This window comes from Acomys minous, assembly GCF_964271855.1.
Source record: "Acomys minous genome assembly, chromosome: 10".
NCBI lineage: Eukaryota > Metazoa > Chordata > Mammalia > Rodentia > Muridae > Acomys > Acomys minous.
The window spans coordinates 112237508-112260039 of record NC_140491.1 but is presented as its reverse complement, the minus strand read 5'-3'; the positions used below and the strand labels follow the sequence as shown (position 1 = coordinate 112260039).

Below are 22532 nucleotides of genomic sequence, written 5' to 3'. Positions count from 1 at the left end.
TGGTGTGACAGCAAGGGAGAATCAGTCTGACTGGAGAAGCACTCGGCTGAAATCTGTAGGCTCTGGCAATTGGCGGAGCGTGAGTGTCGAGCGTGCAAATGAGGGTGCCTCTGGTCCTGTCAACAGATGCAGAGAGATGCTGTTGATGGAGCTAAGTCGTTCACAGAGGGAAACTATAAGGTCTGTTGCCACGAGTTTAGGTTTGAATTTTTGTGTAAGATGCTTTTGATATTCAGAGCGGACATCCAGAATCTGGTGTACAGGTGATTTTGAGTGCTGTAAATGTGGGTGGGATCGGACAGAGAGCAGGTTGGAAAGCTTAGGTTAAAACCCAAGAAAGGGCTAAGGAAAAGCAATATTTAATGACTGAGCAAGGAAGAATGCGCCAGCCAGTGCACTTCAGGGTGCTACCTTATTCTTCTGTTTTCATAGGATGGCACAGCATACTCATAGAACGTGTCCCTCATCACTTAACACCCCTCTGGAAATATTCTACATAGATATGAATTCATTAGAAGTCAAGTTTCAGTAATCTGTGCATTCCTTCACCTAGAATGGTGCCTGGGAAATACTAGAAATTCAATGACTATTTGTTTCATGAATAAAAAAAAAATGAACCCCCAAATGCTAACTTTCTGATTGTAGCTTTTCCTTTCTTGATCCCATATACCTGAAATGCATTCAGGAAAATGTGCAATGAAAAGAACTCACATCGACCTTATCGTATCACGTGATATAGGAGCAACCTTTGTGGTAACTCACTGGTCAACAGGACGTTTGTGCGAGTCGGCTCTCGCCTTCCACCGTGTGAGTTCCAGGGAGCGAGCTCAGGCCATGTGGCCTGACGGCAAGCACCTTTACCCCCTGGCTCATCTTGCTGGTCGCAGGAGAGCCCTTGGGAAATATCAGACAGGCTCAGAAAGGGAACCCACTAGCATTTGCTGATTAAAATCTTTCAGATTTCGTAGGTGAACCAAAGCTGCAGACATTTTCATTCCTATTTTTACCTCAAGTATGTGCAGCTCTTACGTGTAATGAAGGCTGCAAATATTAAATTAGAATGAAAACCTCAGGTTTAATCTGGTGCTTTAATGTAAAGACACAATTAGCATGGCAGGGCTGGCTGTGCGCTGTTCCATTATTTCCCACTAGTTACGTGTGTGTAGGAAGACAGTTTATTATATTGCTCTTCATGTCTACATATTTTATTTAATCTGACATAACATTATGCTGGGACTTAGTCCTTAATTGGGCACTTGGAAATATGTATTTTTTAGTAACTGTAGAGCAGACTCTCAAAATGAGTAGTGGTAGATAACTAATGTATCAACATATGAAATACTAGGAGAGCCATGTGTGTTTCAGCCCGTTCTCTGAACATTGCACTCTCGGAGTTGCCATGCCACTGTAGACGGCATTAAAGGCTATTTATTATTCGTGGACTATAAGGCGACACAGTGCAAGTTCTCATTTTAGACTTATTCGGTATCATTTACATAAATATCTTTAATATGGAAATGGAAATGAGTGTAATACTTTCTTGGACTGCTTCACAGTAAATGTGTGAAAGACTGAGAGCCTAATTTAAGAGACAGTTTAGAAAGTTTGAGTTAGTTAGGTGAAAGGTCACAACAGTGCCCTCTTGACAGCTTCGGCCCTCGGAAATATGCCTGCCAAGCAAGTGAAAGTGGAGTCACTGCCAAGCCAGGGAGATCCTGCTATCTCACAGTACCAGAGAAGTCACTAACACCTCCCGGTTTATATAAAATGTGAAATTAATTTGAAGGAAGTAGATGGATCACTTTCACTTTTAAATACTGTGGGGAAATTCCCAAAATAAATAAATGAAAGATACTGAGTAATCACTGACATATCCTTAATATTTTCCCTTGTGTCATAAAACAAAAAAAAATTCTATGTGATTAGTAAAATGCTCTAAGGGATTTGGTCCCTGCATGTTTAATTTCAAAGAAAATTAAGTATTTTATAAACTATAAAAATGTATTTTATCATTTCATATTTTAGTCATATCAGTGTACAAAGCACTTAATTTCCTGTGCTAACTATAATCATGTAGAGGGTATAGATCACTAAGGGCATCCTTGGGGGTGTCAATCAGCCATTCCCCTTTGATTTGAGCATTCTAGAGCACACCCCACCAGTGTTTATTGCTTCATCTCCCCCAGTTAAACTGTTGGACATTTATTAGGAATTCACTATGCACGAAGTGTTTGCTTACATGTGTACTGTACTCGGGTGCTGGTCCCGAACCCAGAAGACAACATAGGCATCCCTCAAATATTACAAGACTTCAGTGCAAGTGCAGTCCTGTTGCTTTTTAAAGATCAAGCATCTCAGACACTTGAAAAAAAAATCCCTCCATAAATTGTGGTGACATTTAACAGAGATGTGATGCTACAGACCCGGGCTGAAAAATTCACACAAGCGCTCTACCATTTGATTGGTGAAAGAAAAATATTTTTCAAAATCCAATCTCTATAATTTTCATTGTTTACGAACAGAATTAAGAAAGGAATCATCTTTAAAAAAAAAAAAAGAAAGAAAGAAAGGAATCGTCTGGGTTGAACTTTACCTTAGCACGTATATAAGATAACCTTCTTTGTTTTTTTTTTTAAATGGAGATAAATTTTAATTATGACCTAATTTGAAATGAAATGGAGAACTAGGAGAGAGAGAGAGGGGGGCGGGGGGGGGGATCAGAATTGACCAAATAAAAGGGCCTGCAGTCAGATTCCAGTTAGCACAGACAATTCCCGAATAACGGCATCTCTTAATGCCTGCCGTTATCAACCCTGAGTTGGTAATGCAGTATACAGTTGGATCCCTAAGGGAAGAAGCTAAGATTGCTGGAAATCATATAAAATTAATAATCCACCTTCCAACGACTAAAGTGAAGTCTGAAACTGGGGGAAATGACTGAGTTTTGTTCACTTGAAACTGTGTGAGAAACCACTGTGCTTGTTTTTTAAGAGACACCTTTAATCTCAGTACTTGGGAGGCAGAGGCGCTTTCCTTCCTGCTCTCTCCAACACATCCCAGCTGATTGTTAGCTCAAGGTGCAGTGTCCAGCTGACGTATCACCTATAGGCAGTCAGCGCACTTATGAGCAGCTTCTTAGGCCACACAGAAGCACAGGCGTCAAGGCTCGCAGATGACTAACAAGGACGTATTTGGAAAAATTACTTTGAAGTGCACCAGAGACCTCAACGTTTTTAAGAAATGGATTAATTTGCCTCTGCTGAAATGTATAAAGTGAAATGGTGTGTGTGTAAAGCTGGGGCGTCACGCAGAGGCGTTCTGAAGCAGTTGTGACCCAAGAACTCTACTTCTGTCTCTAATAGTTGATGGAATTTAAATTGGGCCCAAAGAGAATTAACAGTCTAGAGTGCACAGCACTTTTCTCCTAGAGAGCCACTGTTTTTCCCTTCAGTGATACAGAAAGCTCTGGAGTCTATGGGGGCCTCTCTACATTACACGGCCACTGTGTGTAGAATGCCATATTCAGGATGCTGGCCTGCTACATGTGGCCGGGAGGAGAGCATCAGTGATGAACTGTATGGGAGTGGTGCCCCCTGGAGTTACACAGTATCGAGGCACTGGCCAGAACATAGAGACTGCAACTGTTCCACTAGGTAGATCTTAGAAAACACCAAGATGTGGAGTCTCTTTAAGCTAAATTAAAGCTCCTAAGGGTCATATTGTTGCCTAGGCTTTTTGTTTTTAACAAATTCCTGGTAAGTGGGGATAGAATAGGGCAAACACCAAAGCCATATGTCATTATTGATATTACAGAACTTTAAAAAGGCCAATATCAGAAGAAAGGTTTACTAGCCATCATTGGACTGAATAAGGCTTTTTCTTGGTGACATCTTCAGTGTCTCATGCTGTGGCCCTGTCTCTGAAAGTACCAAATCTTATCAATACAAAAGTACATAGTAAAGGGTTTTTACTAGTAATAAGTGTGTTGTGAAAATTGTTTGTGATAAGGCAGAGATTCAAATAATTACTTAGCTTCTATTCGGTAATTTTTTAATTTGTTTCTTAACATGTTGATAGATTTCGAAGTGCCATGATTTTTATCTATCATAGTGATTTGGCTATGATACCCAACTATAGTTTAGCGCACAGGATTAGATCTGTAGTGTAAAAGCAGCATCTAATGGCACAATCGCTCTCTATTCAAAGTGCTTACTAATAGAGCATCGGATGTACAGTTGAAAGGCACAGTAATGGCTTCCATTTTACAAGGGACCTAATGTTTAAGGTAACACAGCCCAGCAGCACTTCTCTGATGTTTCCTCTGTATCAGTGTGTCCTGGAGAAGCTAAAAGCACATGTGCCAGGGAACACTGTAGCTCAAAGGATGTGCTGTCCAGCACACGCTGTTCTTTTTTGCCCCAAAGCCTCTGCTGCTGTGCACTATCACCTCAGAGCCAGCCCTGGAAACTGGATTCAACCTCCATGCTCTCTTTTGAGGAGTTTCCATGATCCCCCTACAATCTGAATGTTTTTCCCCCTATTCTCCGACTGCTGTAGTTCTTTGTTGCTCTGTCTTTGATATTTTTTCATCCTCTGGCTTCGGGGGTTTTTTGTTTTGTTTTGTTTTTATTCACCTTGAACTTTGGATAGTGGCTTGTTATTTCCTTCCTTCCTTCCTTCCTACTGATCCTCAGTGTGTATGGTAGGATGAAGTAAGCATGACCTTTATGTTTAAAAATGTCACACTGCCCAACACATGTATTGTGTCAAATGTTTTTAGAATAATCAGGCTTATTAGCCAATTTATGATGGGTTTTTTGGCATATGCTTTACATGGTGTTTTGATTATTTAGATGCTTTATTTAGAATGTGTGGCTGTTTGTTTGAAATGAACTGACCACTCTCTATAGCCGTACCATCCTGAACAGAGCCCATCTTGTCTGACATTAACCATTGCGGCTTCCCTCATAGCACTGCTGAGCATATTGGTAGCTAAGGTAGTAAAGACAGAGATGCCTTAGTTTAAATTATATATTTTCTTTAATCAGGTTCTACTTATTTCTTTAAACACACACACACAATAGAAAGAGTTCTGTAAGTAGGGAGTTGGGCACTTCCCCAGCGCCGCGTGGGTTTGCCCTTCTGAAGGCAGCCTGACGTGGTGACTGGAGACTGCAGAAATTAGAACTGAGGTGAAACTAGCAGGCGAGAGCACTGTGGATTTTCAAAACGTCTCACTGGGAATGCTTTCTTACATTCTTAGTTTTACCTCAAAACCTTGTCTAATTCATCATCTTTTTTATTTGTGAGGTTCTGAGTTCTGAGAGATATTGAAGATTCAGGAAATCAAAGAGACTTGGTACCAAAGGGAATTAATGGGGGGAAACGTATCCGTGCATGTCATGTCTTGTGAAAGCGATTTTGCCAGTGGATAGTGGGTGTTCCGGGATCTGTATAAGTGGCTCCTAAAGACGAGACTAGATTTCCATCAGTTTCTAGGTGGAGGGCAGGGCGGCCATTGCAGCGACCCGGTCCCTGCCTGCCAGTTTTTCACAGAGGTGTTCTTCCTCCTCCTCCTTCTTGACTGCCCAGGCTCAAACCCAGGGCCCTGTGCCACAAAGCAGGCCCTAGCTGCTAAGCCTCATCCCCAAGCATTGGTCATTGGTCGCCGCCTGCCTAGTGGGACCACAGCAGCTCTTTTGAAGTCATTTGCACTAGACAGCCATCCCCTGGTGCTCAGGCACTGGGCTGTAAAGAAAGTCAGCCTGGCCAAGGAAGTCCATTGTCTGATGGCGGGGGTCACCTGATGCTGTGAGTTTTCTGGCTCCTGTTCTAGCCTCTTGCAGCCCTCTAAGGAGGTGCTTCCTTGCTAATGATGTAGGGTCAGTGTTGTTGCCACTTGACAGCGTCTCACTTTCACTTGAAGGTTTGCCCAGGAGGCAGAAGCTGTTGACACTGCACCAGATAAAGTACTGAGGAAGTAGAGGTGCGCCAGACGAGGGGGGAGGGGTGCCTACCACTCTCTCTGTTCCACAAATGCCCCAAATGCCAGTCAGTGAGAGCCAAGGACCCTCGAAGCCCCACTTCTCCAGGCCCCAAACTCAGAGGGAAAACCGGTCACCTTGTGGAGAGCCCTCCCTATCTTGACATGCAGTGAAGTTTCACTTCGCAGGGTCTTTATCTCAAGTGCTAACTGCAGCTGTTAACTTTCTGCCCTGGTGCCAGGAAACAGTAATGAGGAAATCACAGTCTGTTCATCTTGGACTTGAAGGTTATATGCAGAGAACCCTGTTCTTGAGCCAAAGGGCACTAAATAACCCGGAACGACTTGGGACACTTGGAAAGATGAGGCATTGAACGTGTCCTTGGAACTCTGTGTGGTCCTGTGTGCCTTTAATCCTAGCTCTTGGGAAGCAGAGGCAGCAGGGTCAGGAGTCCAAGGCCAGGCTTTGCAGCAATAGTGAGTTGGAGACCACTCTTGGCTACAAGAGCCTCTCTCAGAATTTAAAAGGGGGTAGCCTAGTACCTTACAGAAATCGGCATATAATTACAAAGTGAGATTTTAGAGCTTTCTTGGCTGTTCTTTAAAAGGATTGGACTTAATATTTTCCCTTTCTCCAAAATTAGGTAGCTATTTCCTATTCGAAGAAATTTAGTTGGTGTTACAGGTCTAATCCCTTCCTGTGTTATTTAAAGCAGTGCACTGCCTTGGTAAGTTTTCAGTGTTAACAAAATTGCAATGTAAACCTAGTGCAGGCCTGTGGATACATGTGGGGGTGTATAATTAAGTGGAGATATACATCTAAACATTTCATATCTACTAAATGCCTTCCTAGACACCCTGTGTGACCATTGATAAATTACCTAACTTTCGTTTCTTGCTTGTGAGGCACCGGCTGATAAGGCAGCCTATCACAGGGTACCATGAGGATCAAGTGAGCTAATTTATGCAGTGTGCACTCAGCCTGAAACAGTGATCAGTAGCATTAGTCATCAACACTGTTTCCATTATCCATTTTAAAGTTGCTGTGATAAACATTGTGACCAAGACCAACTTAGAGGAGTTTATTTCAGGTTACACTTTCAGGTCGCAATCCAAGATTGAAGGAAGTCTGGGTAGGACTAAAGCAGAAGTCAATAAGGGGTTCTGATTGCTGCCTCACTCCCTAGGTTCTGTTCCGCTTTCTTTCTTAAATAGCCAAGGACCCCTGCCTACGCATGGTACTGCCCACAGTGGACTGGGCCTCATAAACCAATTATCAATCAAGAAAATGCTCCAGGGATGTGCCTGCAGGCCCACCCGACCAAGGAAACCCCCCAGTCTCGACTCCCTCAGAGGATAGCTGTGAGCTGTGTCAAGTTGGCAGCTTGACAGTGACTAGAACTGCACAACTACACATGGTTTTACTTTTTCTTTTTCACTGGAATTTTTTTTTTAACTTTGGCAAAGAATATGAGAAATCTGTGAGCCTACTAAGTAAGGGCAATGACAAGTCGATAAAAAGCTAAAATTACCATCGTGGGAAGATGCTGAGGGAAGTAGAAGTGGCCTGCCTTTTGGAGGACAGAGGATACACACAAGGGAAGTCATCGATGTGCTTTTGGTTGTAATGCAAAATAAGCCTATGCCCAGATTACACTTCTCTCCAGGCAGTGAATGTAGGTTACACACCCGTTTCCTAGCCCACATGAAAAAACACAACAAAGTCAGAGAGCTCTGAAAAATACTGAGTTCCCATTCCAGTGGGACAACAAATGTCCAGCTAGGATATCTAACTCATTGCATCTTTTCCTCATATTCAGACTGCTATAGTCCGGTGAGAATGCCTACCTTCGTCCCATCGTTTATGCATTAGGCCTTTCCCTCATGGTGGTACAAGAGTGATGGGGACTGAACTGGTACTCACTGTCCCCAGGTCCATGGAAACAACTGGGCTGAATTGCCGACTAAAGATAGTGAACACTTTTCCTAAGCCACCCAAATTCTCCCATCCAAAGTGCGCTTTCTTCTACCAATTCATGTGTAACTCTTCCTTCAAATCTTCAACCAGAAGCTACACATCTCCCCAAGACTACGCTCTCTGGTCCCTTCCATTTTCCTCCTTAACATACTTTGCTACGTTTGCACATTTCCTCATGAGTGGATCTGCATTGCACCTTTTACTTCCTAGACCTATGAAGCTTCTCTGGCCTTGACTCTCTTTAGATACACTCAGATTCTAATGAAAACTGATACAAGAAAATTACTAGCTTGAAAATCCTCTAGTAAAACCTTATTTTTGTTTACATGAAAGTTCTCACGCATGTCTCTTTATAACTAAACCAATATACCCCTTATGTCTTGTCTTGTTTTTTGCTACATGCCAGCTTTTACTGTTCAGGCTGTTCATAATGAAATTCAAATGAATTTACTTAGTTACTTTTCTCAAAGTATACAGTAAGTTAAGATGCCAAAAAGATCTTGTTTAGCTAGAAGGTAACCTTCCACATGTCAGTAAATTAACTAAATGTCCTCCAGGTTTACTGTGATTCAGTGTTGTCTCTCTTGTGTCACTCTCTACTTCCTTTGGTCTAGTATGGAAGTCACAGTGCTGCACGCACTTTTTTTTTTTTTTTTTTGGTATGAGAATTTAATGCTAACTGCTTTGATGTGAGAACCGCGTCTGAGATCAAGGACTGCCCTTACCTCCCTTGTGGCATGAGCTATAATTGGAACTGGAATCGTGCGAGATGGCATACCAAGTGCATGTAGATGTCTCCAAAACGTGGTGTCACCGTCATTCAGCAGCATCTCTGGCACATTCCTTGTCACTCCAGTTGATCTCAGAGCAGAGACCACAGGGGACCAGAGGCAGAGCGGAGAGGCTTTCTCTAATGGGTGATGGTGACTGTGGAAGTCCATGGCTGCTTGGCTGAATGGGATTCTCAATGCAGAGGCTGCCAGCCAGATGTCGAGAAAGCAATCCCCCTGGGCATGAGCAGAGGTGAGAGGGCACTGCTGACCCACCTCACCTCCCTCGTGCTTTTCGTCCTGCTCCTGTGGTCCCACTCGTGTAATTCCTAGGTTTCCAAAGACGCAAGGCCGCTGTTCCATGGCGAGGTTTGATATGTCGAAGCCTCTTAGATAAATGCCAGAAACATAGTCAAGCACTGACTTGTAAATGTCCGTGGTACCTATGATTGATTGTATTTTTCCTGCATGCTCATCCATCGTGGTGTTTGTAAGTAGCAAAAAAAATGAGCCTGATTTGTTCTCCTTTGTAGAGCCAGGCCGAGGCCCACTACAAAGGAAGTAAACATGCCAAGAAGGTCAAAGCACTAGAGGCAACGAAAAATAAGCCCAAAATGGTTTCTTCCAAGGACAGCGCAAAGGCTAACCCCAGCTGCTCCATCAGGCCAGTCCCAGGCGACAGCTCTGACAAATCAGGTCAATGACACTTTTTGTTCTTTGGCGTTGTTGTGTCCCTCCTGCTCCCCTACCCCTACCCCATTTTCCTCCCCCTTGGATGTTGCATGTTACTCTCCATGGTTTATTTTTGTAATATGATATGTTTCCCTCACAGGAAGGAATATATGTTAGCACATAATGTAAACATTTGATATGTTGCCATTTCGTGTTGTAAAAAATATATATATTTAAATATATGTGTGTGTATATATAAGTATACATGTATCAAAATAAGCAAAGACTATTGGTCATGTGTTCAGGCAAAATTCAAGTAATGGATGTAAAACTGGTATTATTCCTTTCTGTACCTTTTGTTTGGTTTGTGTTACAGCTTTTTTTTTGGATAAGAGATTCTTAAACTTGTTTAAGATACATATATATATGTATGTATATATATATATATATATATATATATATATATATATATATATATATATATCTTTTAATCTCAGTGAAGAATTGTGGGTAAGGTTTTCTGAGAGAATGACAAAACAAATTTTGACTCTCTTACACTTTTATGAAGCTCTTCTCTGAATTACAGATAGACACAGATAATTTAAAGGAATTATTTACAGAGCCAGGAATCGCTTAACAGAAAGCCTTAATTATATAATTAGAAAACTGCTGTTGATGGAAGAGCCTCATAAGAAAATTCTTCAATCCAAACCTGTAATATCTGAATGAGTTCTTTGAGTGGGAAACAAAATTCTCTTGTCTCTTTCAGTGTGGAGACCATGAAATTGGATGTTGATAGGTTCCCTCTCACAGCTGCCCTCGGGACCCATAATGGATTTGTCATCCTGCTTTAGTGTCTAGCCAAGGAACAGTGTCTGTTAAAGGACACTGAGGGTACATGTCCCTTTCTTTATGTTTGACTCTGGCGTTAGAGACTTCAGTGTTGTGGGAAATATACACCAAACGTTCTCTCCCAATTGTCAAGAATCCCTGTAGCACTTGAGGAGGAGGCTGAAGAGTGCTCCCCCGTGACTGTGCTCCCCCATGACTGTGCTCCCCCGAGACTGTGCTCCCCCACGACTGCCCAGGGCCACAGCAGAGGAGCAAATCCATTACCTTAGGAGGGGAGTTCAGAAAGTCTCTTCAAATAAGAAAACTCCGTAGAAGGAAGCGGTAGTGCTTAAGCCCCCATAGATTCTGGCTCCAGAAACATGCATGGGAGCCAAGAATTAAGCCACAAGATTTAGTGTTAATAACAATGATTTGTTGCGCTTCCTATGATCCGGTCACCAAATTCTCTTATCAGAGAAACATGGTAAGTACCGGATTGTCACGTAGCACTGCTAACCTTGTAAAGAATAAACCCCCTGCATAGGCAACGAAAAACCTGATAGTTAACCTACGTCTACAGCAGCTATTAGTATAGAAGCCAAACACTGCTTTCGTGTGGGCACTATCACGGCCAGCGTCAATCTCCTGCTGAAGGCAACATCAAGACAGTGAGCTGCTGGCAGTTGCCCTGTGTTTGGAACAGCAAAATCCACCATCCCCTGACTTCCTGCCAGCTTTCATTTCCCACAGAATAGCATTGCCTTTATGAAACAATACCCTGCCAAAGGTTTTTATTACCTGCATCGAGGTCTTTGCCACCAGCAGAACTTACAAGTGAAAAGATAAAGTAAACGAAGGTTGGTGTCACCCCATTCCTTCAGTTTATTTCGTGGCGTGAGCTAATCAAATAGTCAGTGGGCTCTATAAATACTCCCAACATGGCACCCGAATGTGCTCAGCGTTCCACTCAAGCCCTGTAAGCATTGGGGAATTGTGTGTTTGCTCTAAGGACAGTAGCAGAAGTAATGAGCAGAAGTGAAATAGAAACTGTCAAAGACAAGAGGAGACAGAATCAAGGACAGAGCAGTGTAGACATAGAAAATGCATATGAAAGAAGCAAGGTTACAGTGTAGCCTCTGGTGCCTAGGGGGTGCCCAGTGGAGACTGTTGGAATACATTTCAGCAATTCAAGGTTTTTCTTCCAACATTTGAGTGGTGGCATTCATCAAGGACTGGTGTTCATGAAACAAAAGAGACCTCCTAGGCAGCCAGGTTTGCCTAGCGAGCTATTGGAACAGCGTAGGGTCAAGGATTCAAGTGATATTGACAAAGAGAGAGGACTAAGGTGCAGGAAAAAACCCCAGGGGATGAGAGTGGGGAGATGAAAGCAGAAATCTGAATGACCGCATTTCCAAGGCATATGTGAGGCGACCTTTAAACCTACGACCTCGGCTTCCCCATTACAGCACTGCAAGCGCCCTGCAGTCACTCAGTGTTTAAACATCTCACTGTGAGACTCTCCAGGCTCATACCAGGAATGAAGAAAATGCTTGTGTTTGGAGCACCTCCCTTTCAGTAACATCTTACTTAAAACTCTATTTATGTGCAAACACACTGGTTAGATTACTCAGGGTTTGTGTAAGTATTAACGGGAATGAAATAAGCTGTCTCTATGATAGCTAACGTAACAGCAACGTCAATGGGGGACAGTATTTTAAAAATAAACCGGGTGTGGTGGCGCACGCCTTTGATCCCAACACTCAGGAGGCAGAGGCAGGTGGATCAATGTGAGTTCAAGGCCAGCCTGGTCTACAAAGTGAATCCAAGATAGCTAAGGCAATACAGAGAGACCCTGTCTCAAGAAACCCCCTCCAAAAATAATAATAATAATAACAACTGAGCTGTACTTGTTAGATATATGATCTTCTGTCCCCTTTTGCTGAAACTAGTTTCTGCATAAGAATTCCTTTGTGTTTGATAGAATTTCCAAATGAGAGCACTAGAAGCTTTACCCATCTAGAGAACCTGATCTAAATAACCAAACTGAAGATGAATTGCCATTCACCTATTTCTAAGTCCTTGAACAGCTTTTTTTTTTTTTTTTTGGTCATTATCACAGATTCTAGTCAGTACCTCTCATTCATTTAAAAACCTGTTTGGGAAAACCAGAAGACACTTCTGTCCTGTAACTGGCCTGGGGGGAATGAGGTGGGAATGAGAACAGGAAGAGAATGGCAACTTGTGATACTGACTGACCAAAAGGCTTTCTGTCAGACCACGCTGCCTGCAAAGAGGCAGCCGGAAGTCAGTCCATCACAGGGACTCCACAGCTGGTTGTCCAATCCCATGAGGCCAAAATTCCCCAGCAATGGCCTTTTTCTTCTGAATAAAGTGGCTGTCAACTGGTTTTAGGCAGTATATGCCATACCTATGGTTTTGGATGAGGAGAAGTCAGCCACTTGATGCCCGAGCTTCCGGCTTTTAACAGTGTAGGCAACTACTGTATCCACAGAATTTGCTAGTCCAACAGTGTAGGCAACTACTATATCCACAGAATTTGCTAATCAAACTTCTTGTCTCATGTTTTGGTATCAACTTAGCGGCTGAAAGTTATTTAAGGGAAGCAAATTTCGAAGGAAAGGAAAGAATGAGGCGCTGAGCGAGGCAGCTTCCAGGAGAACAGCATTCTGGGACTCACTGAGTACCACTGAACATAAGATGAGGACTTTTAGTATCTGCTGAGGAACATGGAGGCCCCTGTGATCTTTCATGCTACCCAAGAGTAGACGCTGTTTACTCTAACGTGTGTATTTCCCATCCTGCAGGGGGTTGATGAGCCATCCTATCTGCTACCTTGATTCTTGCTACAACCATCTCTCTCCTTTATGCTATATTTGGAGATACAATTTGGTTCATGTTGAATCTGGGTCTGTACAATACAGAGAGATTTGTTATAATAGAGCCAACAGATATAAAAATGTCAGGATGACATGGCAAGCTCTCTGGGTCTTTCTTTCAGGTCAGTAAACAAAATAGGTTTAAACTACAATACCTGGTGTATCATTTGTAGGAAATTCCAAATGCATGATTTTTAAAGGCTAATGAAAGTTGAATAAAAATAGCTGCCCCGCTCTATTCTTAAGAATTGAGGTAGAATTAAAGGTAAAATACAGACAAATGGCTTTCTGGTCTCGCAGGATCTGCCCCAACTTTTAATGATGCTTCAGTGGATGTTGGGAACACAGTGAGAAGGCGGAGGAATGTGGTTGGGGAGAATTAGGGTCAGAACACAGCAAGCATTAGGCAGCTCCGGGAAGGCAGCCGGAACAGACAGGCTAGACACTGCACCTGAATCACTCCCTGGAGTAAAGGTGTCGCAGTGGTTTGAGCCACTGCCCATCCCTCCGACGATATGTCCCGCAGATCACGCTGAAGGCTCCCTTATGATAGCATTCCAGAACTGGTAACAAGTTCAAATTCACGGAGCCTTCAAAGGAAACCTTATTTCTTACAAATGACAAGTCATCAACACAATCATCCATATTCAACAGCCCTGTGCTTTATAGTAGGCCTTTAAAAAATTAATAAACTGATATAATGGAGAAAAACATTTCTAGTTTAGAGTAGAAAAAACATTTCTAGTTTAAAGTGACTTAAAGCTAAGCAGGCTTTTAAATGGTTGCTCTCTAAGTAAAGGAAGACATGAGAAATTATTTCAAATGTCCAGCTAAATTTACAAATGTGCTTAAGAGAAAAAATAAAGTCCCCAGCATGCTCACCTACAGGAACATGCTTGATTTACAAGATGCAGGCACATAAATGTTTTCATGTGGACCCTTCAGGAACCCGGCAACAAGTAGGGCTGACATCCGTACACACCTTTTCATCAATCATGTCCCGATCAGGATTTCCATGCAGTAGGTCATCCTCTATAACAGCAGCTCCCAGCCCACTTTGGGGGGTTGAGCAACCCTTTCACTGGGTTCGCCTAAGACCATCTTGAGTATCAGATACTTACTTTACGACTCGTAACAGTAGTAAAATCACAATCATGAAGTAGCAACAAAATAATTTTGTGGTCGGGGATGACCACCAACATAAGGGACTATATAAAAGGGTCACAGTATTAGGAAGGTTGAGAGCCACAGCTCCGTACTGTCGTATAATGTAGGTGTGTGTATGTGTGTCAGACTCAGGGGTGCAACAGGGAACATAAAGATATTTTCACCAGGCAGTGGTGGCATACACCTTTAAGCCCAGCAACTCAGGAGGCAGAGGCAGGTGGATCCCTGTGAGTTCAAGGCCAGCCTGGTCTACAATGTGAGTCCAGGACAGCCAACGCTACACAGAGAGACCCTGTCTCGAAAAACCAAAAAAAATAAAAATAAAATAAGATTATTTTCCTCCTATAAGGGCGTCTCAGTCTGACAACATTTAAAAATTAGACATTAGTGATATAAAAAGCAATATTGTATAGTCACCACCTTCATGTTGCTCCCAAGAGTACGGTAACAGTGAAGACCCTGGGGCTGGAAAAGTCGAGCATCTTGAGTGAAAGGCACTGCGTGACTCAAGTCCCAGTACAGTGAGGAATAACCAGGAGCTCAGGCCTCTTGTTCCGTATTCGTTTTGATCCCAGCCCCTCCTATGCTCCCTTGACTTTGAGGGACACATGTGAGAATGCCAGGGCACAAAGCTAGGTGCCACCAAAGAATTGTCTCCCAGAATTAGAAAGTAGGAGCATGCTTCGCTTTTCAGTGGCCACTGACACTTTAGGTAAGCCCAGTGACAGAGAGAGACCTCATACATTGATCTGTTGATGATCCTAAAGCCCCTGTGCAGCTGCTACCTTACAGCGTTTCCCTGCAAACAAGAAGAAGCTTTATTCTGGGAGTGGTGCATTTTTTATGTGAGGGAAAACTGAGAAATGTTTGTAAACAAATGTAGACTCCGCATGTCGAGAGACAAGAGAATGCTGGCTGAGATGAGGCCAACCTCAGAAAGGACACTTGGCAGCATGGCGCAAGCCTCACCCAGCCTCCAGAAGGGTACGCTCTGGTTACCTTCGGTGTTTGCCCACATTCCCAACGGAATTTAAAACTGTTTCATTGAAAATGCTGGCAGTGAGGGAATAAGGATTGTTCGCTTCGCACCCATGGCCTCTAGAGACTGTGAGATGGCAGCAGAGGTCTCAGGACGGGACAGTGCAGCTCATCTTAGTTGTCAGCGTGTGGTTGTTTTGCGTGGGAGCCGCTCCCTAGGTGTGAGCAGAGAGCTTGTTTCAACTCACACACAGTCCCGCATAGTCTTCCCAGGTAGGCTTGTCATTCGGTTCCTTATGTTTACCCTCTTGCCTTGTGAAAGAGCATCTTCAATTTTGTCAAAGAGCGCTTCTGGCAAAGACTCGTCCCTTTTATGGGTCCCCCTGTGTGTTTAGTAGGTTTTATGTGTTGTTATAAATGGAGCCAAGTTTTCCAAAAGGCACTTCTCATTTCCACTGACTGCCGCTGCATCCCATCTGTTAGCCAGCAAGGTCTTCCTAAGTGCATCTTTTCCCTTCCTGCATCCCAGCATCAGGACCTTGTGCTGTTAAACAGAAGAAAATAATAGTTTCTTGCTCTGACGGTACCTGTCATTTATAGACAAGTGCTGTCATAAATTTGGTATACATCTATCCAAATCCATGAAGCCAAGATTTAGCAACCCTCATAAAATAATAGATTAACTGTATTTATGACAAACATCTTAAGCCTGAAATTCTGGAGGTACAATCATGTCAACCATAAAAGATCCCTATCTGTCTGTAGAGAACAGACCATTATACCAAAGCTCATGTACTCGTGAAATGCTCATATATCATGAAGATTTCCAAAGGAAATTTCAAAAGTGAGACTGCCCCCATCTTTGCTCATGCTCCCTGAGAGTGACAAGGGCAACTGGCCAGGTGAGGGCAATGGCTCTTTAAACATTTGTCTCCACTTGAAGCTGACTTCTGGAGCTCCATCACCATTGCAGTAGCTCCAAGGAAAAGAATGCCAGGGTTTTACTGTCCTGCTTTCTGTCTTTAACAGCTGCTCCATGCTGTTGCCTTAAAAAAAAAAAAAAGTGAACCAGAAAAAAAAGTGAGACTGAAATATGATTGACCTGTTAACTTATGATTTACTGGGGTCATGTTGTAAACCACACCCCCACTCCATAAACAATGGCCTGAGCTTCATTAAGCTTATCACCTTTACAAACTTTTCTCATCCTCAGCCCTTTCCATTGCAACTTGTATTGATCTCCTTTGTCTACCTTTATTCACAACGTTTCTTCATTGAAAAGCTACTGGAATGTGAAAGACTTTGTGTATACACTGAATAATTTTGTATAACCGCAAATGCCCTTGAGATTTCAACAAAGGTTATTATTTATATTTTAATGGCATTCCTCTTATTCGCTTCAGGAAAAATTCTCTTGTGGCATATTTTTCTGACAAGGGTGACTGCTCACATAGAGCTACTCGATAAGCATTTTATATTCTGTGTGCAAGGCACGTATGGGAGACAGTTTTGTTTTTGTTTTTGTTTTTTTTTTAGGACTCTGAACCCAATCCTAATAACATCTAGTACCATGCAAAAGTCAAATGTTTGTTTGTTTGTTTGCTTGTTTGGTTTTTCTTTTTCTGGAACTTTTCAGAAGTAGATTCCTTACCCCCAGCCTAGCTCAAGTAGGCCCAGATGTAGTTTGACCCCCACTCCCCGCCACCCCATCTGCAGAGATCCAGAATGTTATGGACTCCACAGAGGCCGAGGTAGAGCTTTGTTACAGTGGCAGAGGCCCCAGTGTACCACTGCCACACTGTCCAGAGTAACTGTGGGGTCAGGGACACTGAAGGAAGCTCCTAATAGACATTGGCCTGTCTCGAGATGTCCAGATTGTATAGTTTCAGTGTGTCGTCCTGCGAGAATACAAACACGAAGGCTTGGTTTGAACCTGTGAGAGCTGCGGCTGGGGCAAGGAAAGCCATAACGACTTTCTTCTTGCCTCTTTTCTCCTTTTAGAGTGAAGATGTCTATGCCAGACCTGTTCCACTGTTACGTTTTGGAAATAGCTCTTTTAGATCCCACAGACTGAGGGCTACAGGGAACTGACCTTAGGCAGAACTGTGCCTTCAATTGCACTCACCTGACTTAGACGAGAACTCTGGGCTTTGGGCTTTGAGTCTGGGATAAGCTAAGGTTTCTGAAGCAACTGGAAGGGGATGAATACATTCTGCACGTGAGGAGATGAGGTCTGCAGGAAGCAGAGGTGGAATTCTGTGCTTTGAGTGTCCCCTCCAAAGCTCATGATGAACTCAGTTTCAGCTGAGGTAGTGCAAAGGCCTTTACCAGATAGCAGCGCAATATAGACACCAGGTGTTTTTAAAAAAATGCCTTGATTCTAGACTTCCTAGTCTCCAAAATTTTATAAAGTGCGAAATTCCCTGTTCATGGTATAATGTCACAGTAGCAGAGAAAATGGGCAGAGGCACAGCAATGCTAATGATAATTACCATGTGACTAGGGATGATTTTGTCCCCACATTGTGCTAAGTGTTTTATACCTACTTTCTTGCTTATGGGCTATGTGTCTTCTGATGGGTACGGGAAAGTGAGGCCTAGAGAAAGGGAGAAGCACTGTAGAGGATCTGTGCAGGTTGAGAGGAGCTTTAAGGCCAGGCTGTCACCCAGGCCATCTCCCAGCTGCTGTCCTATGGTGCACTAGCGTTTGGAAAAGCTTTGTGGACTGTACTTCTGTATGCTTTTTAAAAGGTTGTCCGGGAATGTTTTACTAAGTAACACTACTTGGATTCTCTCAAAAGATGCATTGTTCTTTTTCCTAGACTATTTTTCAGCTGGTTTTGTTGTTTTTGTTGTTGTTGTCATTGTCATTGTCATTGTTTTGTTTTTAATCAAGTTAAGCTGAGCATGGTGCCATATGCCTCTAATCCTAGTATTCGGGAGACAGAGCCAGCTAGGTCTCCGAGTCTTAGGTCAGCCTGGTCTATGTAGCAAGTTCTAACTCAGCCAGGACTATATAGTGAGACTTCAAATTCTGAATAGATTTGCATAATGATATGTTAATCAAGGTGTGATCTCTGGGTGCCACTTACCTGCATCACATCTATAGTATAGTGAAAGGAATATGAACTTAAAGTCAAAGCCATTAGTTCCTCCTCTCTTTGACTTGATATAATTCTGACTGAGTCATGCTCTCTGACCTATCGACTCATCCATAAGACAGGACTGTTAATACTACCTCCTAAGATTGTCAGGATTAATGAGCTAAAAAAAAAAAGCTGGGTGCTCAACGAAGTGCCCAGGAGGTAATAGGCACTCAATAAATGGTAGCAATAAAAAGCGACCATTGTTCACAGGTATTCAAGGCCCTGTCCCTGACTCTCCCATCACTTCCTTGCCATACTGACATGCAACAGCGACCTGCACGCAAACCCCGTTTATGTGCTTCCTTATTGTATCAGAGTAATTGTATGCACGTGTGTTTTCATTCCAGGACATTGCAGCTTGATGAGCCCAGTACCCTGTGAGACATTTAAAAATGTGCAAGAAAGCCTTTTTGGTCTTCCTCACATCTTTGCTCCTACCTCTGGCTTACGTGCCTTGCCCATTATGTCTTCTGTCCTTCCCAAGTTCCCTATTCTGCACACGGCAGTCGCATAGGTAGCTTGCATCATGTGCATCCGAACGAGAAGCATGGCCCTGCCCGGTGGCATTTGTGTCAACCCGTAAGAATTTTGTCAGCTCAATACATTTAACTTCCAACTCTTTATAAAACTTTATTGGCATATGGCATTTATTTGAGTATTTCTCCTGGGCTGTTAATAATGACTTAACCTCTAAGTACGCTTTTATCTCTCTTTTAAATGGGAAATAGCATGAATAAATGCTAGAGTTTCTTCTCACAATAGATGATATTATTCTTGTTTTTAGATAGTTGAATTTCTGTCTGAATTTTATAATTTTGACCCATTTAACTATAAAAATGGCTATTAAGTTAAAATAACTAATTAATTTTCCTAGCACATGATTGCTCCTAATTCTCTGTTAATCAATGATTTTACTCAGTACTGAGATGTACTGATGTGCAGGCATTTCCTTGGTGTCCACAAGGTCTGGTTCCAAGAGTATACAAAAATCTACAGATGTTCAAATTAATTACACAAAACAGCAAAGTGTCTGCACAGAACCTACAGGTAGCTGCCCTAATTCGTAAATCACCACAGAACATTTAGGGCTCTCACTACAGTGTAAATGCTGTAGAAAACTTGTTTTAATGTCTCTAGAGAATGATCATAAACAAACATAAACAAACAAAGAATACATGTGCATTACACATGCAGTTCTTACCTGAATATTTTTCATCCAAAGTTGGTTGAAATTATATGTGTAACCATGGATACGGAGACTGACTGTCCTGCATTTTTGATTTTAGGGGAAATTGTTTATTTCTTCCAGCCATAATTATACTCATCTTTTAGCTAATCCAAAACAAAAACAAAAACAAACCTAATACCTAGTTAAAAATATGGGATAAAGTGCTTGTTTCACAACCATGAATACACTAGTCAATGCCCAGAGCCCACATAAAAATGTGGGTCACTCTGGCATATACCAGTGATGGGGATGTGGAGACGGTTGGAAGCCTAGGGTTTACTGGCTAGTCAGCCTGGCCCACTTGGTGAGTTCTGACCAGTGAGAGTAGACGTTGCACCTAAGCAACAGGTCTCTGAGTGCTGCACACACACATCCACATACACATACATGAACAAGACCCACTCACACACGCATGCATGCATACATACATACTTGCTTGCATGCATGCATGCGTACAAGAATGTTTTTTCTAAGAACTGTGCTTTGAAAACTTGTCAGTACAGCTGTTTTATTAAGAGTGCTTCTGGTGGTTAAAATTGGGAGACTACATGTCAGGGAGGTGGCGCAGTTGGTAAAGTACTTACCAGGAAACACAAGGACTGAGTGCAGATCCCCACTCCCCACATAAGAAGCCAGGAACAGTGGCACCTGTCTGTAATCCCAGCACTGCAGAGGCAGAGGGACGGCCAGATGTCTGGGGCATGCTGGCCAGCCAGGCCAGCTGAATCAGCTTTAGTGAAGGATCCTGCCTCATACAATAAGGTGGGGAAGTAATTGAGGAAGACACTTAGTGTTGACCTTTGACCTCTCCATGCACATGCACACACCTCTACATACTTGTGGATATGTCCACACACAAAATATAAAGGATTCTTTCTGGAGTCCATAACATTATTCATGAAGGTGCACACTGGATTTGTAAAATGCAAACAAGATTATTAGTACCAGCGGAATTATTTAAATAAACTACTTGTATTATGCATCTTAAAAGTAAATAAAAGTAGTAACATGAAAATAATGAATAGTGGACTTTTAAGAGTTAGAGATTATTTTAAACTAAAATAACACAAAATGACATATATATATATATATATATATATATATATATATATATATATATACATACATACATACATGCCCGTGTCCCATCTCTCTCTCTCTCTCTCTCTCTCTCTCTCTCTCTCTCTCTCTCTCTCTCTCTCTCTCTCTCACACACACACACACACACACACACACACACACACACACACATTCCCTACTGAGTATTCAGCATTGTGGTAGGCAGTGGTGACTGAGGGGGGCCATATAGACCACAGAACTTAATACATAAACCACTACTCAGCTAAATATTTAAGACAATGAAAATATAGGAGGCAAGAAAGGAAGATGGAGCACTGCTAAAACAGTGCTTAGAAGGTGGGTATGGACAGAGATGCAGGCAGAGTGAAGCAGCACGCAGGGACATGCTAGCTAACCAACCATTCTGTGTGTCATGGAGTCCTATGGTCGACTGATGAGGCCTGTGGTTAGACTAATGCTCTGATGTCCGTGTGACAACAAATATAGAGGTAGTTTCTGTTATGTTATCCAAATATATCAATAATCTTCCAGATGTGCCCTAGCTGGGGGTCTAACATCTACCTTAATTTAAAGTGGTGGTAAACATGCACATGGTTCAAGTATTCTCTGACAATGCTAACGTCCCCTAAGACCACTTGGCATCCGTCAGGGGCAGAGCTAAAGGCACTGCTAAGTCTGCCGTGTTCGTTTCAACCAAAAGAAATGCTAAATTTAAATTAGAGATACATGAAAATAAAGATATATGTTTGCTAGCCAAAGCATGTATACCTTGAACTTTAGGTGCCTTGGAGTCCAGAGAGCTGTGGGGTTTTTTTTCTTCTCTCTCTCTCTAGTCTCATATGCCATCGTAATGCGTCCCTAAGCCCTGTTAAAGAGTACATGTGACAGACAGAGACAGACGGGACAGGAAGGGAACTTTCAGGCATGTTTGTGTTCTAGTTGTGAGGGTAACAGATGGCCATGCAATGCCATATCAACCTCTTGCTCAATTCTCATGCGGTCAACATACACTTCTGCCTAAGTTTAACCACAGACCTGAGTCCGAAACAAGCGACTTATAACAAGAAAAGGTTGATTTGGGGCTTCTGGTTTTGGAGCATTCCGTCTGTAATCTTTTGTCCCTGTCACTTTGGGGCCTGTGACGAGGCAATACATCATAACCTGGCGCTTGTGCCAAAGCAAAATGACTTCATTGCAAGGAAGCCAAATAAAAGAGATGGGGACGGATGGCTTGTTATTTGCTTGAAAGGAACCACCGCCCCCCCCCACACACACACAAGGGACCTAGAAACTTCCAAGCAGGCCCCCACTTTCTAAAAAGTTTCACCACCTTCCGGTTGCCCCCAAGCTAGGGACCAAGCCTCCCAGGCAGAGGATCAGAACTGTAGCAATTCCTGAGACCAGAGCAGGATAAGCAGCTCAAAACAAATTCCTCTGGAGACGACGCCTTTTAAATTAAAAGTGACTTCCCACGGCCAGCAGACTCTCCCCAGCATCTATAGGTCTTAAATATTAAGCTGGGTTTGACAACTTCATAAAGCCGCAGATTGAATTTAGAGACAAAAGTCGGGTGAGAGATAGGGAAGCATGGGGGGTGTTTAGCCATGCGCTCCTTTAAACATCCCCAGCTTAAATGCCTGGCCCTGGAATGTCTACCTGGGCTCCTGAGAGCAGACAGTACCTAGTTAAGTTCATAAAGCTTTGTGGGCTGGGGACCTGTCTGCCCGGCGCAGCCTGAGGCTATAAGCTTATATCCCGGCAGTAATTTTTTTGGCTCTGACTAGGTGAAGAAAGTGCCAGCAG

At 42.8% G+C, this 22532-nt stretch overlaps 1 protein-coding gene across 6 annotated transcripts in view; it reads left to right on the top strand.

Annotated features, from left to right (window-relative positions):
* The window catches only part of ZNF385B (zinc finger protein 385B), a 384275-nt gene that overhangs the window by 337660 nt on the left and 24083 nt on the right, over window positions 1–22532 (top strand). For all 6 annotated transcript variants that reach the window (XM_084799806.1, XM_084799808.1, XM_084799807.1 and 3 more), the window contains one exon: window positions 9265–9427. In XM_084799806.1, coding sequence (XP_084655932.1) covers window positions 9265–9427 — 163 coding nt within the window. The remainder of the gene's footprint in view (window positions 1–9264; window positions 9428–22532) is intronic.